We start from the raw sequence: 16,208 nt of genomic DNA, 5'->3' as shown, positions 1-16,208 counted from the left end.
GTGTTTCCTATCTTTCTGGTGGTGGAAACTGAATAAAGATTTGTGCGCTCTCTCTTCATTCACTTAAAAAAAGAAATAAACAGGAGTGTCAGAGGTTCTGTTCACTCTGAGAGCTGGCTCTGAGGGAGCTGGATCAGGGTCAAGGACACTCCGCGAGTAAATAAAGGGAGACTTGGTGACGGGATACCTGCCTCTGGGGAGTTATTTCATCCTGTGTTTAAGATCTCTAAAAGGCATTTGACAAGGTGCCACATCAAACTGTGGAAAGTGAAAGCTCCTGACATGGGGTGTAATATATTTTCACAGACACAAGGTTAGCAAGCTGACAGGGAATGGGCCACTTTGTGAATCCAGAAGGTGCAATGAGTGGAATTCCGCAAGGGGGCAGCACTGGATGGATGTTGGGGCCCAAGGGGAAGGAGCTCAGTTTGCTGAAGGCATAATGAGAGAGAGGAAAGTGAGTTTTAACAGAAAATAAGTAGGCTACAATGGGATATAAAGAGTCAAGTGGGTGATTTGACAAATGGGCTATAATGTGAGAAAATGTGAAATTGTCCAATTTGGCAGAAAAATAATACAAGAAGCATGTTATTTAAATGTTGAGAAGTTACAGAGCTGTGAGGTGTGGAGTGATTGGGGTGTTCCCTGAATTACAGAAGGCTAGTCTGCAGGAGCAGCAAGTCATCAGGAAAGCTAGAAATGCTAATGCTTCTTATGAGGGGACTTGAATACCAATGTCGGGAGGTTAGGCTTCAGTTACACAGGGCACTGGTGAGATCACATCTGGAGAACTGTGCACAGTATTGGTCTCCTTATTTAGGGAGACATCTAAATATATTGGAAGATATTTAATACAGCATTTCCTGGGCAACACACTTCCTGAAGAAGGGTTACACAGACCAGGTCTGTATCCTCTGGGGTTCCGAAGAAAAAGCAGTGACATGTTTGAAACACATAAGATCCCAACGGGTCCTGGTAGGACGATGTGAAGAGGACATTGGCTCTTGTGGGAGAATCTAGAGCGAGGGGGGGGTCACTGTTTGAAAAATCAATAATTACCCATTTAATGCTGTGATGAGGGCAAATGTTTTCCCTTGGAGATTAAAAGACTTTGAACTCTGTACCTCAAAGGATAGTGGAAGCAGAGTCTGTGAATCTTTTTTAAGTTGGAGGTAAATAGATTTTGGCTCAGTGAGGGGCCTGGAAGAGTTAGGTGAGAATGTGGAATCATCAGCTCAGCTGAAATGGGATAGAATGGAAGAGCAGGCTGAAAGGACCAGGGGGCCTGCTCATACTCCTGAATCAGATGTTTGTACGTTGGGTATTTTCAGATGGTTGGGTGTTGGATATTTTCAGATATGTGGGTGTCGGGTATTTTCAGAGGTTTGGGTGTCGAGTTTTTTTCAGATGTTTAGGTGTTACGTATTTTCAGATGTTTAGGTGTTGAGTATTTTCAGAAGTTTGAGTTTTAGTATTTTCTGTTGTTTGCTTGTCCGGTATTTTCAGTTGTTTGGTTGTTGTGTATTTTCAGATGTTTGGATGTTTGTTATTTTCAGATGTGTGAATGTTGGGTTTTTTCAGATGTTGGGTGTTGGGTATTGTCAGATGTTTGGAGGCAGATGTTCGCAGGTAAAGGGATGGCTGAAAATGGGAAGCTTTCAGAAATGAGAAAGCAAGAATCCAGAGAAAGTATATTCCTGTTAGGGTGAAAGGGAAGGCTGGTAGGTGTAGGGAATGCTGGATGACTAAAGAAATTGAGGGTTTGGTTCAGAAAAAGAAGGAAGCATATGTCAGGTATAGACAGGATAGATCGAGTGAATCCTTAGAAGAGTATAAAGAAAGTAGGAGTATACTTAAGAGGGAAATCAGGAGGGCAAAAAGGGGACATGAGATAGCTTTGGCAAATAGAATTAAGGAGAATCCAAAGGGTTTTTACAAATACATTAAGGACAAAAGGGTAACTAGGGAGAGAATAGGGCCCCTCAAAGATCAGCAAGGCAGCCTTTGTGTGGAGCCACAGAAAATGGGGGAGATACTAAATGGGTATTTTGCAGCAGTATTTACTGTGGAAAAAGTTATGGAAGATATAGACTGTAGGGAAATAGATGGTGACATCTTGCAAAATGTCCAGATTACAGGGGAGGAAGTGCTGGATGTCTTTAAACGGTTAAAGGTGGATAAATCCCCAGGACCCAAGAACTCTTGTGGGAAGCTAGAGAAGTGATTGCTTGGTCTCTTGCTGAGATAGTCACAGGTGAGATGCCGGAAAACTGGAGGTTGGCAAACGTGGTGCCACTGTTTAAGAAGGGTGGTAAGGGCAAGCCAGGGAACTATAGACCAGTGAGTCTGAACCCAGTGGTGGGCAGGTTGTTGGAGGGAATCATAAGACCATAAGACCATAAGACATAGGAGTGGAAGTAAGGCCATTCGGCCCATCGAGTCCACTCCGCCATTCAATCATGGCTGATGCGCATTTCAGCTCCACTTGCCAGCGTTCTCCCCGTAGCCCTTAATTCCTCTAGACAACAAGAACCTATCAATCTCGGCCTTGAAGACATTTAGCGTCCCGGCTTCCACTGCACTCCGTGGCAATGAATTCCACAGGCCCACCACTCTCTGGCTGAAGAAATGTCTCCGCATTTCCGTTCTGAAATGACCCCCTCTAATTCTAAGGCTGTGTCCACGGGTCCTAGTCTCCTCGCCTAACAGAAACAATTTTCTAGCATCCACCTTTTCAAAGCCATGTATTATTTTGTACGTCTCTATTAGATCTCCCCTTAATCTTCTAAACTCCAACGAATACAATCCCAGTATCCTCAGCCGTTCCTCATATGCTAGACCTGTCATTCCAGGGATCATCCGTGTGAATCTCCGCTGGACACGTTCCAGTGCCAGTATGTCCTTCCTGAGGTGTGGGGACCAAAACTGGACACAGTACTCCAAATGGGGCCTAACCAGAGCTTTATAAAGTCTTAGTAGTACATCTCTGCTTTTATATTCCAACCCTCTTGAGATAAGAGACAACATTGCATTCGCTTTCTTAATCACAGACTCAACCTGCATGTTTACCTTTAGAGAATCCTCGACTAGCACTCCCAGATCCCTTTGTGCTTTGGCTTTATTAAGTTTCTCACCATTTAGAAAGTAGTCCATTCCTATATTCTTTTTGCCAAAGTGCAAGACCTCGCACTTGCTCACGTTAAATTCCATCAGCCATTTCCTGGACCACTCTCCCAACCTGTCTAGATCCTTCTGTAGCCTCCCCACTTCCTCAGTACTACCTGCCTGTCTACCTAACTTTGTATCATCGGCAAACTTCGCTAGAATGCCCCCGGTTCCCTCATCCAAATCATTAATATATAATGCGAACAGCTGTGGCCCCAGCACCGAACCCTGCGGGACACCGCTCGTCACCGGCTGCCATTCTGAAAAAGAACCTTTTATCCCAACTCTCTGCCTTCTGTTAGATAGCCAATCCTCAATCCATCCCAGCAGCTCACCTCGAACACCATGGGCCCTCACCTTGCTCAGCAGTCTCCCGTGTGGCACCTTATCAAAGGCCTTTTGAAAGTCCAGATAGACCACATCCACTGGGTTCCCCTGGTCTAACCTACTTGTTACCTCTTCAAAAAATTCCAACAGGTTTGTCAGGCATGACCTCCCTTTACTAAATCCATGTTGACTTGTTCTAATCAGACTCTGCTCTTCCAAGAATTTAGAAACCTCATCCTTAATGATGGATTCTAGAATTTTACCAACAACCGAGGTTAAGCTGATTGGCCTATAATTTTCCATCTTTTGCCTTGATCCTTTCTTGAACAAGGGGGTTACTACAGCCATCTTCCAATCATCCGGGACCTTTCCTGACTCCAGTGACTCTTGAAAGATCTCAACCAATGCCTCTGCTATTTCCTCAGCAACCTCTCTCAGAACTCTAGGGTGTATCCCATCGGGGCCAGGAGATTTATCAATTTTAAGACTTTTTAACTTTTCTAGCACTATCTCTTTCGTAATGGCAACCATACTCAACTCAGCCCCGTGACACCCTTTAATTTTTGGGATATTACTCATGTCTTCCACTGTGAAAACTGACGCAAAGTACTTGTTAAGTTCTCCTGCTATTTCCTTATCTCCCATCACTAGGCTCCCTGCATCAGTTTGAAGTGGCCCAATGTCTACTTTTGCCTGTCGTTTGTTTCTTATATACTGAAAGAAACTTTTACTATTATTTCTAATATTACTGGCTAGCCTACCTTCATATTTGATCCTCTCATTTCTTATTACACTCTTTGTTATCCTCTGTTTGCTTTTGTATCCTTCCCAATCTTCTGATTTCCCACTGTTCTTAGCCACTTTATAGGATCTCTCTTTTTCTTTAATACATTTCCTGACTTCCTTTGTCAGCCAAGGTTGTCTAATCCCTCCCCGGTTAATCTTTCTTTTCTTGGGAATGAACCTCTGTACAGTGTCCTCAATTATACCTACAAACTCCTGCCATTTTTGCTCTAGTGTCTTCCCGGTTAGCCTCTGCTTCCAGTCTATTTTAGTCAGTTCCTCTCTCATGCCCTCATAATTACCTTTATTCAACTGTAACACCATTACATCAGATTTCGCCTTCTCCCTTTCAAACTCCAGACTGAACTCTACCATATTATGGTCGCTACTTCCTAAGGGTTCCCTTACTTTAAGATCTTTTATAGAGTCTGGTTCATTGCAAAGCACTAGGTCCAGAATAGCCTGCTCTCTTGTGGGCTCCATGACAAGCTGTTCCAAAAAGCCATCCTGTAAGCATTCCATGAATTCCCTTTCTTTAGATCCTGAGGGACAAGGATGTACATGTATTTGGAAAGGCAAGGACTGAATCGGGATAGTCAACATGGCTTTGTGCGTGGGAAATCATGTCTCACAAACTTGATTGAGTTTATTGATGAAGTAACAAAGAAGGTTGATGAGGGCAGGGCAGTAGATGTGATCTATATGGACTTCAGGAAGGCGTTTGACAAGGTTCCCCATGGGAGACTGATTAGCAAGGTTAGATCTCATGGAATACAGGGAGAACTTGCCATTTGGATACAGAACTGGCTCAAAGGTAGAAGACAGAGGGTGGTGGTGGAAGGTTGTTTTTCAGACTGGAGGCCTGTGACCAGTGGAGTGCCACAAGGATCAGTGCTGGGCCCTCTACTTTTTGTCATTTGCATAAATGATTTAGATGCAAGCATAAGAGGTACAGTTAGTAAGTTTGCAGATGACATCAAAATTGGAGGTGTAGTGGACAGCGAAGAGGGTTACCTCAGATTACAATGGGATCTTGATCAGATGGGCCAATGGGCTGAGAAGTGGCAGATGGAGTTTAATTCAGAGAGATGTGAGGTGCTGCATTTTGGAAAGCAAATCTTAGCAGGACTTATACACTTAATGGTAAGGTCCTAGGGAGTGTTGCTGAACAATGAGAGCTTGGAGTGCAGGTTCATAGCTCCTTGAAGGTGGAGTCCCAGGTCGATAGGATAGTGAAGAAGACGTTTGGTATGCTTTCCTTTATTGGTCAGAGTATTGAGGACAGCCGTTGGGCTGTACAGGACATTGGTTAGGCCACTGTTGGAATATTGCGTGCAATTCTGGTTTCCTTCCCATCGGAAACATGTTGTGAAACTTGAAAAGGTTCAGAAAAGATTTACAAGGATGTTGCCAGGGTTGGAGGATCTGAGCTACAGGGAGAGGCTGAACAGGCTGGGGCTGTCTTCCCTGGAGCGTTGGAGGCTGATGGGTGACCTTATAGAGGTTTACAAAATTATGAGGGGCATGGATAGGATAAATAGGCAAAGTCTTTTCCCTGGGGTCAGGGAGTCCAGAACTAGAGGGCATAGGTTTAGGGTGAGATGGGAAAGATATAAAAGATATATAAGGAGCAACTTTTTCACGCAGAGGATGGTACATGTATGGAATGAGCTGCCAGAGGAAGTGGTGGAGGCTGGTACAGTTGCAACATTTAAGAGGCATTTGGATGGGTATATGAATAGGAAGGGTTTCGAGGGATATGGGCCGGGTGCTGGCAGGTGGGACTAGATTGGGTTGGGATATCTGGTCGGCGTGGAGAGGTTGGACCGAAGGGTCTGTTTCCGTGCTGTACATCTCTACGACACTATGGTTGGGTGTTGCGTATTGCCAGATGTTTGGGTGTCGGGTATTTTCAGATGTTTCAATGTCGGGTATTTTCAGATGTTTCAATGTCGGGTATTCTCAGATGTTTGGGTGTTGGGTATTTTCAGATGTTTGGGTGTTGAGAATTTTCAGATGTTTGTGTGTTGAGTATTTTCAGATATTTGGGTGTCGGGTATTTTCAAATATTTGGTTGTTGGGTATTTTCAGATGTGTGAGTGTTGGGTATTTTCAGATGTCTGTATGTCGTATATTTTCAGATGTTTGTATGTCGGTATTTTCAGGTGTTGGTGTGTTGGGTCTTTTTAGATGATTGGGTGTTGCGTATTTTCAGATGTTTTGCTGTGGGGTATTTTCAGATGTTTGGGTGTTGGGTATTTTCAGATGTTTGTATGTTGGGTATTTTCACATGTTTGGGTGTCGTGTATTTTCAGATGTTTGTATGTCAGGCATTTTTAGATGTTCATGTGTCGGGGTTTTTCAGATGTTTGGGTGTTGGATATTTTCAGTTGTTTGAGTGTTGTGTATTTTCAGATGGTTGCGTGTTGAGTTTTCTCAGATGTTTGGGTGTTTAGTATTTTCTGTTGTTTGCATGTCTGGTATTTTCAGATCTTTGGGTGTTGTGTATTTTCAGATGTTTGGGTGTTGGGTATTTTCAGATGTTTCGGTGTTGTGTATTTTCAGATGTTTGGGTGTTGGGTATTTTCAGATGTTTGGTTGTTGTGTATTTTCAGATGTTTGGGAGTATTGCGTATTGTCCAATGTTTGTGTGTTGGGTATTTTCAGATGTTTGGGTGTTGGGTACTTTCAGATGTTTGCATGTTGAGTATTTTCAGATGTTTGTATGTCGCGTATTTTCAGATGTTTCTGTGTTGCATATTTTCAGATGTATGTATAGCAGGTACTTTCAGATGTTTGCATGTCAGTATTTTCAGATGTTGGTGTGTTGGGTATTTTCAATTGTTTGGGTGATGGGTATTTTCAGATGTTTGCGTCTCAGGTATTATCAGATGTTTGGGTGTTCGGTATTTTCAGTTGTTTGGGTGTTTGGTATTTTCAGATGTTTATGTGTTGCACATTTTCAGATGTTTGGGTGTTGGGTATTTTCAGATGTTTGTATGTCAGGCATTTTCAGATGAATGTGTGTTGCATATTTTGAGATGTTTGGCTTTTGGGTATTTTCAGATGTTTGGGTGTCGTGTATTTTCAGATGTTTGTATGTTGGGTATTTTCAGCTGTTTGGGTGTCAGGTATTTTCAGGTGTTTGTGTGTCGGGTGTTTTCTGATGTTTGTATGTCTGGTATTTTCAGATGTTTCAGTGTTGTGTACTTACAGATGTTTGGGTGTTGAGTACTTTCAGATGTTCGGGTGTCGGGTATTTTCAGATGTTGGTATGTCCGGTATTTTGAAATATTTGGGTGTTGGGTATTTTCAGATGTCCATACGTCATGTATTTTCAGATCTTTGTATGTCGGGTATCTTCAAATGTTTGCATGTTGGTATTTTCAGATGTTGGTGTGCTGGGTATTTTCTGATGTTAGGGTGTTGGATATATTCAGATGTTTGTATGTTGGGTATTTACAGATGTTTGGGTATCAGGTATTTTCAGATGTTTGTGTGATGGGTATTTTCAGATGTTTGTGTGTTGGGTATTTTCAGATGGTTGGGTGTTGTGTATTTTCAGATGTTTGGGTGTCAGGTATTTTCAGATTTTTGGGTTTTGGGTATTTTCAGATTTTTGGGTGTTGGGTATTTTCAAATGTTTGTGTGTTGGGTATTTTCAGATGTTTGGGTGTCGGGTATTTTCAGATTTTTGGATGTTGGGTATTTTCAGATGTTTGTGTGTTGGGTATTTTCAGATGTTTGGGTATCGGGTATTTTCAGATTTTATGGATGTTGGGTATTTTCAGGTGTTTGCGTGTTGTGTATTTTCAGATGTTTGGGTGTTGTGTATTTTCAGATGTTTGGGTGTTGGATATGTTCAGATGTTTGTATGTTGGGTATTGACAGATGTTTGGGTACCAGGTATTTTCAGATGTTTGTGTGTTGGGTATTTTCAGAATGTTGTGTGTTGGGTATTTTCAGATGTTTGGGTGTAGGGTATTTTCAGATGTTTGTATGTCGGGTATTTTCAGATGTTTGGGTATTGGGTATTTTCAGATGTTTGGGTGTTGAGTATTGTCTGATGTTTGTATGTTGGGTATTTGCAGATGTTTGTATGTTGGGTATTTACAGATGTTTGTATGTTGGGTATTTTCAGATGTTTGTGTGTAGGGTATTTTCAGATGTTTGCACCTTGGGTATTTTCAGATGTTTGGTTATCAGGTATTTTCAAATTTTTGGGTGTTGGGTATTCTCAGATGTTTGGGTGTCAGGTATTTTCACATGTTTGAGGAGAAAGTGAGGACTGCAGATGCTAGAGATCAGAGCTGAAAATGTGTTGCTGGAAAAGCGCAGCAGGTCAGGCAGCATCCAAGGAGCAGGAGAATCGACGTTTTGGACATCAGCCCTTCTTCAGGATTCCTGATTTTCAGATGTTTGTGTGTTGGGTATTTTCAGATGTTTGCATCTTGGGTATATTCAAATGTTTGGGTATCGGGTATTTTCAGATGTTTGGGTGTTGGGTGTTTTCAGATGTTTATATGTGTATTTTCAGATGTCTGGGTGTTGCGTATTTTCAGATGTTTGTGTGTTGGGTATTTTCAGATGTTTATATGTGTATTTTCAGATGTCTGGGTGTTGAGTATTTTTAGATGTTTGGGTGTTGGATATTTTCAAATGTTCGGGTGTTTGGGTGTTGGGTATTTTCAGATGATTGGGTGTCGCGTGTTTTCAGAAGTTTTTGTATCGGATATTTTCAGATGATTGGGTGTTGCGTATTTTCAGATGTTTCTATGTCGGGTATTTTTAGATGTTTGGGTGTTGGTATATTCAGATGTTTGGGTGTTGTGTATTTTCAAATGTTTGCATGTTAAGTATTTTCAGATCTTCGTGTGTCAGGTTTTTCAGATGTTTGGGTGTTCGATATTTTCAGTTGTTTGGGTGTTGCGTATTTTCAGATGTTTCGGTGTTGCGTGTTGGATATTTTCAGATGTTTGTGTGTTGGGTATTTTCAGATGTTTGGGTACCAGGTATTTTCAGATGTTTGTGTGTTGAGTATTTTCAGATGTTTGCGTGTTGAGTATTTTCAGATGTTTGTGTGTTGGGTATTTTCAGATGTTTGTGTGTTGGGTATTTTCAGATGTTTGTGTGTTGAGTATTTTCAGATGTTTGCGTGTTGGGTATTTTCAGATGTTTGTGTGTTGGGTATTTTCAGATGTTTGTGTGTTGAGTATTTTCAGATGTTTGCGTGTTGGGTATTTTCAGATGTTTGGGTGTTGGGTATTTTCAGATGTTTGTGTGTTGGGTATTTTCAGATGTTTGTGTGTTGAGTATTTTCAGATGTTTGTGTGTTGGGTATTTTCAGATGTTTGCGTGTTGGGTATTTTCAGATGTTTGGGTGTTGGGTATTTTCAGATGTTTGTGTGTTGAGTATTTTCAGATGTTTGCGTGTTAGGTATTTTCAGATGTTTGTGTGTTGGGTATTTTCAGATGTTTGTGTGTTGAGTATTTTCAGATGTTTGCGTGTTGGGTATTTTCAGATGTTTGGGTGTTGGGTATTTTCAGATGTTTGTGTGTTGGGTATTTTCAGATGTTTGTGTGTTGAGTATTTTCAGATCTTTGTGTGTTGGGTATTTTCAGATGTTTGTGTGTTGAGTATTTTCAGATGTTTGCATGTTGGGTATTTTCAGATGTTTGGGTGTCAGGTATTTTCAGATGTTTGTGTGTTGGGTATTTTCAGATGTTTGGGTGTTGGGTGTATTCAGATGTTTGTATGTCGGTATTTTGAAACAACCAGAATGTTCTGTGTAGTGTTCATTTGTGGTATGACTCTTCTGCTAACTGTTCCCCTTGCAATCTGTTTCAGGGTGAACTGGGAGCAGACCCTGAACACTTGCTCATCAGTCAATGTCTCATCCACCTTTCCGAGGAAGAAAAAGGATCAAAGTCTTCACTGTCGTCAGATGTCGACCACAAGTGCGAATGACAAGGCTGCATGCCTCGAATCAGTGGCACATCGCAACTCATTGAAAATGAACAAAACTTTAGGTAACACTCTGCGATCTCAGCTGTGTCCGCTCTGGGTCCTGATAGAGGTTTTCAAAACCATGAGTAGGGGTTAGACAGAATAAAACCAGGAGAAGCTGCTCCCTTTGTACAAAGGTTGTGAAGGAAAGGTCTCCATTTCAGACCCTCATGAGTTGCTGTGTGTAAAGGTTATTCCCAGCTTCAGCCTCACTTTGTTTCCATACATCACTTTAGCATGACCCAGTATGGCGGAGGTCATTGTTTGAGTCTAAGACAAACACTAATCAAATCCAGTCAGGAATTCAGGAGAATCCCCTTCAGCAGAAAGTGTGGTGAGAGTGTGGACGTTGCACAGCCAGGAGTGACAGAAGTGAATAGGATCGATACGTTGAGAGGGGGGGGATAAACACACACAGGGGAGGAGAAGTGAATAAAGGGAAATGGTGATAGGATGAGATGAGGAGGGGGTTGGTGTGGAGCAGAATTCCCAGCATGTGAGTTGGGGCTGAACGGCCTGTTTCTGTAAGTACAGCTCTCGGGGTGCACAGTGTCATTAAGTTTCGTGTATGGCATGCGTTGTTTTCTTCCTGTAAATTCCATCTCCTTTTTTGACAGGACGAGTCAGTAAGAGTAAAGCACCACTCCGAACACTGTACCTGCCTTCATTCCCCTGTGACCCACTGGATTCTCTCAGCGTCTCCCTGTATTACACCAAACTAGTTGTCCAGATCAGCAGGACCATTGACCAGACGTGTATCGAGGACTCTGAGGCATTGGCCGTGTGCTTCTATCTGCGTGGGATTGTCCGCCTTGCCCAGGGCCAGTCCTTACAAGCTCTGCTGGACTTCCAGAACCTGGAGAAAATCAACATGAACTTCTTCCCCTGGGATCTGGTCAAACACACACTGAACTCGATGACCCCTGAGGAGCTTCACACTGTGCAGGAGACAGAGGAGCTGAAGCGTCTGTTCTTTGGGACCATGCAGAAACACTGGGACACACTCAAACAGGAGGAGAGTGTGAAGAACTTTGAGTTGCCCAAGATGCCCCTCAACAAACAGGACTTTGGAATGCACATCCAAGCTGCCGGAATAGTCAATAATCCCAACAACACTGATCGGCTCTTTGACATCCTCGCAGGAGGTGAGCTCAGCCTGTATGCTCAGGATCTGTTAGTGAGACTCCAGTCTGATTGAAATCATAAGCAGCACTGGGCAATATAAATGTCTATCTCTCTGTCTCTCTGACTCCCTCTTTTTCCTCCTCTCTCCCTCTCTCTCTGTCTATTTATCTGACTCACCTCTCTCCATTGCTCTCTCTCCCTCTCTCTTTCTCTGTTTCTCTCTCTCGCTTTCTCTGCTGTTAGGGATAATTGTAGTTCCTCCAGCCTGGAGCTGGTAGAGTTTGGTTGGGGAAGGATATTGACAGCTACAGTGAGCTGCCTAACTGGAGCAGAGATTGAGGTACAGCTGAAGAGGCCTCCTCTGGTCCTGTGTTACCGGTCCAAGGAGACATGAATGTTCTCCCTCCTGCTCCTGGACAACACACTCAATTGGGTGAATGACCTCTTCAAGTTCCAGACCAGAAACGTTAACTCTGATTTCTCTCCACAGATGCTGCCAGACCTGCTGAGCTTTTCCAGCAACTTCTGTTTTTGTTTCTGATTTACAGCATCTGCAGTTCTTTAGGTTTTTGCATGAAGTTTGTTGTTTTTGGTGATGCTTCATGTGCAAATCTCTGTGCTGGTTCTCAAGTACAAGAGGCTTTATAATTATTTTTGGGGTGACAGAGGTAGTAAACATTGCCTATTAGCTTGGGAGGCTAAAAAGATGACAAGGATAGTGAATGATACCTCAGCAGCAAGACCTTTCACTCTTGCTGAGGAGGTAGGTCTGACATTTTTCTTTGCAAGAGTTTCGAAGTGGGAATCTGCAGTTATATACATTTAGTGTTACATCAGTAATAAGTCACTATGAGATCATTTACATTCAATGAAATTTGTGAATGAAAAATCCTGAAGAATGATATTGTAAAGAGATATCAGGCAGTGGTGAAATCTCTAAATTGAAATGGGTAGATAGTCAGCGATCTGATTGCTTTGAGGAAAGGAGCAAGCTCTAAGAAAGCATTAGAGTTTATGGGAAAAGGATGTTTTAATGTACACTTTTAAAAGAGGAATTATAATAAGTTGTCATTTAGGACAAAATGATGTCAATTTGTTTTTTGTTTAGTTTGCTTTTTGTTATTACAGTATAAATGTATATATTGATTAAATTGAGTATTGCTGAAAAAAAGTACACATTTTGTCAAAACTTATCATCTTGCACTCATTAGGACAATTTTACACATTGCCTACTTATGAGAATCCAAAATTTATAGTGTATGAGAGGAGAACATTGATTGGCTAGTGAATGCTAGTGAACTCTGATTGGTGGAGGTCTTGGAGAATGCACCAATTAAAAATGACTAATTGTTAACTCAAATTTCTCAGGACAATCCCTAAATCAATCAGCTTGTTTCAAATTTAACAGGATCTACCAATTAACTCCCAGTGGGTGCACTCTGCATGACAACATTCCGCATGGTAGATGATTTAGCAAGGTTAGATCTCAAGGAATACAAGAACTAGTCATTTGGATACTGAACTGGCTCGAAGGTAGAAGACAGAGGGTGGTGGTGGAAGGTTGTTTTTCAGACAGGAGGCGTGTGACCAGTGGAGTGCCACAAGGATCGGTGCTGGGTCCTCTACTTTTCGTCATTTACATAAATGATTTGTTTGCAGATGACACCAAAATTAGAATTGTAGTGGACAGCAAAGAAGGTTACCTCAGGTTACAACAGGATCTTGATCAGATGGGCCAATGGGCTGAGAACTGGCAAATAGAGCTTAATTTAGATAAATGTGAGGTGTTGCATTTTGGAAAGGCAAATCAGGGTAGGACTTATACACTTAATGGTAAGGTCCAGGGGAGAGTTGCTGAACAAAGAGACCTTGAAGTGCAAGTTCATAGCTTCTTAAAAGTGAAGTCACAGGTAGATAGGATAGTGAAGAAGGCGTTTGGTATGCTTTCCTTTATTGGTCAGAGTATTGAGTACAGGAGTTGGGAGGTCATGTTGCAGCTGTACAGGACATTGGTTAAGCCACTAATGGAATACTGTGTGCAATTCTGGTCTCCTTCCGACCAGAAAGATGTTGTGAAACTTGAAAGGGTTCAGAAAAGATTTACAAGGATGTTGCCAGGGTTGGAGGATTTGAGCTATAGGGAGAGGGTGAACAGTCTGGGGCTGTTTTCCCTGGAGCGTTGGAGGCTGAGGGGTGACCTCATAGAATCATGAGGGGTATGTATAGGATAAATAGACAAAATCTTTTCCCTGGGGTAGGGGAGTCCAGAACTAGAGGGCATAGGAGAGGAGAAAGATTTAAAAGGGACCTAAGGGGCAACTTTTTCACACAGAGGGTGGTACATGTATGGAATGAGCTGTCAGAGGAAGTGGTGGAGGCTGGTACAATTACAGCATTTAAAAGGCATCCGGATGGGTATATGAATAGGAAGGGTTTGGAGGGATATGGGTCAAGTGCTGGCAAATGGGGCTAGGTTAGGTTGGGTTATCTGGTTGGCATGGACGAGTTGGACCAAAGGGCCTGTTTCCATGCTGTACATCTCTATGACTCTCTGATTTTATAGCACCTTATGCTTATGCTTAAAACATCGACTGTTTTGCTGTTCGAAGGCTGCCTGACCTGCTGTGCTTTTCCAGAACCACATCTTTTGACTTTGATCTCCAGCTTCTCTAGCACCTCACTTTCTCCTCTATAACACATCTACCAATCAGACCACTAGCCAAATATTTGGCATTCTCCTCTCTCACCATGTAAATGCTGTCTTCCTGTTAAATTGGTATTCTTGCACATTGTCCAGATGAGTGTGGAAGGAAAAGGATTGACAATCTTTTTCAGCAATTCTCAAGTTCTGTTCTTCCAAAGGAGCATTTATTTTAATCGGGAAATAAAGAGGAATCTGTTACCATCTGGTAAGCTGTGGTATCAAATGGAACTTGGGAGCAGGCAATATATAAAGGTTAATTAAGGTATGGTTTGGTCAGCATGGAATGTATTTATAAATATCTAACACCAATGTACCTATTTGCCTTAGAGAGTTTCACAGGTTTCCTGCTGGTGGGCTGACCTCACAAAACCTACATTACAAAAATACTGAAATTTAAAATTTGACATTTTAAAATCTCTAACAATAATTCACCGCATCCAGGAATGAAATTGAACATTTTAAACTGTTCCTGTTCTGGACCGGTGTAATTGGTTGGCATTACATCAACAATTACCACTATGTTAAAAGGAATATCCTACCATCCATAACCCACCCTACATTGTGGAAGCAGGCTATTCTGCCCATCAATCTCCCTGCTAATGAAAGCCAATGCGCCATACACCTTCTTAACCACCCTATCAACTTGGGTGGCAATTTGGAGGGATCTATGGACATGGGATTCCAAGATCCTTCTGTTCTTCCACACTGCCAAGAAACCTGTCTTTAACCCTATATTCTGCATTCAAATTCGACCTTCCAAAGTGAATGACTTCATACTGTTCCAGGTTGAACTCCATCTGCTACTTATCATCCCAGCTCTGTATCCTGAGTGTGGTGCTGGAAAAGCTCAGCAGATCAGGCAGTATCTGAGGACTAGTAGAATCGACATTTCGGGCATAAGCCCTTCATCAGGCTGCCTGACCTGCTATGCTTTACCAGCACCACACTCTCGACTCTAATCTTCAGCCCAGGAACAGGCCCTTCAGCCCTTCATGTTGTGCTGAACAAGACGCCAAATTAAACAACTCCCCTCTGCCTGCCCTTGGTCCATATCCCTCCATCCCTTGTATATCCATGTGCTCATCTAAAAGTCCCTTAAATGCCCTTATCATATCTGCCTCCACCAACCCCTATAGCAGCATGTTCCACACTCCTACCACTCTCTGTGTAAAAAAAACTTGCCCCTCACATCTCCTTTGAACTTTCCCCCTCTCACCTTAAATGCATGCCCCCTAGTTTTAGACATTTCAACTCTGGGAAAATGATTCTAACCACCAACCCTATCCATGCGTCCCATAATTTTACAGACTTCGATCAAGTCTCCCCTCAGCCTCTGTCGCTTGAGAGAAAACAACTTGAGTTTTTCCAGCCTCATACCCTCTAATCCAGGCAGCATCCTGATAAACCTCTTCTGCACCTTCTCCAAAGCCTCCCCATCCTTCCTGTAATGTGGTGACCAGAATTGAATGCAATATTCCAAGTGTGGTCTAACCAAAGTCTTATAAAGCTGCACCATGACATCCTGACTCTTGTACTCAATTCCCCGACCAATAAAGGCAGCATGCCGTACACCTTCTTTACCACCCTGTCTCCTTGGGGGGCCACTTTCAGGGAGCTATGGACTTGAACCCCAAGATCCCTCTGTACATCAATGCTGTTCAGGGTCCTGCCATTAACTGTATACTTTTCCTTAATGTTTGATCTCCCAAAGTGCAGCACCTCATACTTACCCTAATTAAACTTCATCTGTCATTTCTCTGCCCATAACTTACAGCTGATCCATATCCCGCAGTATCCTTTAGCAAATTGTCAACATGATCCACAACTCCACTGATCTTTGTATCATCTGCAAACTTACTAACCCACCCATCTACATTGTCATCCAAGTCATTTATATATATCACAAACAGCAGAGGTCCCAGTACAGGTCTCTACAGAACACCACTAGTTACGGACCTCCGGCTTGACAAACACCCTTTTCACCACTACCCTCTGCCATCTATGGGCAAGCCAATTCTGAATCCATGTGACCAAGTCACCGTAGATCCTATGAATCTTAATCTTTTGGATGAACCTACCATGAGAGAACTTGTCAAA

The 16,208-nt window shown here is 42.4% G+C and overlaps 1 protein-coding gene across 2 annotated transcripts in view; it reads left to right on the top strand.

The window, feature by feature from the left end:
• Positions 1-16,208, top strand: part of LOC140462813 (DENN domain-containing protein 3-like) — a 152,304-nt gene that overhangs the window by 108,047 nt on the left and 28,049 nt on the right. For both annotated transcript variants that reach the window (XM_072556138.1, XM_072556141.1), the window contains exons 13-14: positions 10,124-10,305; positions 10,900-11,427. In XM_072556138.1, coding sequence (XP_072412239.1) covers positions 10,124-10,305; positions 10,900-11,427 — 710 coding nt within the window. The remainder of the gene's footprint in view (positions 1-10,123; positions 10,306-10,899; positions 11,428-16,208) is intronic.

This window comes from Chiloscyllium punctatum, chromosome 37 (assembly GCF_047496795.1).
Source record: "Chiloscyllium punctatum isolate Juve2018m chromosome 37, sChiPun1.3, whole genome shotgun sequence".
Lineage (NCBI taxonomy): Eukaryota > Metazoa > Chordata > Chondrichthyes > Orectolobiformes > Hemiscylliidae > Chiloscyllium > Chiloscyllium punctatum.
The sequence above is the reverse complement of the archived record's forward strand: the minus strand, read 5'-3'. Positions and strand labels throughout refer to the sequence as shown.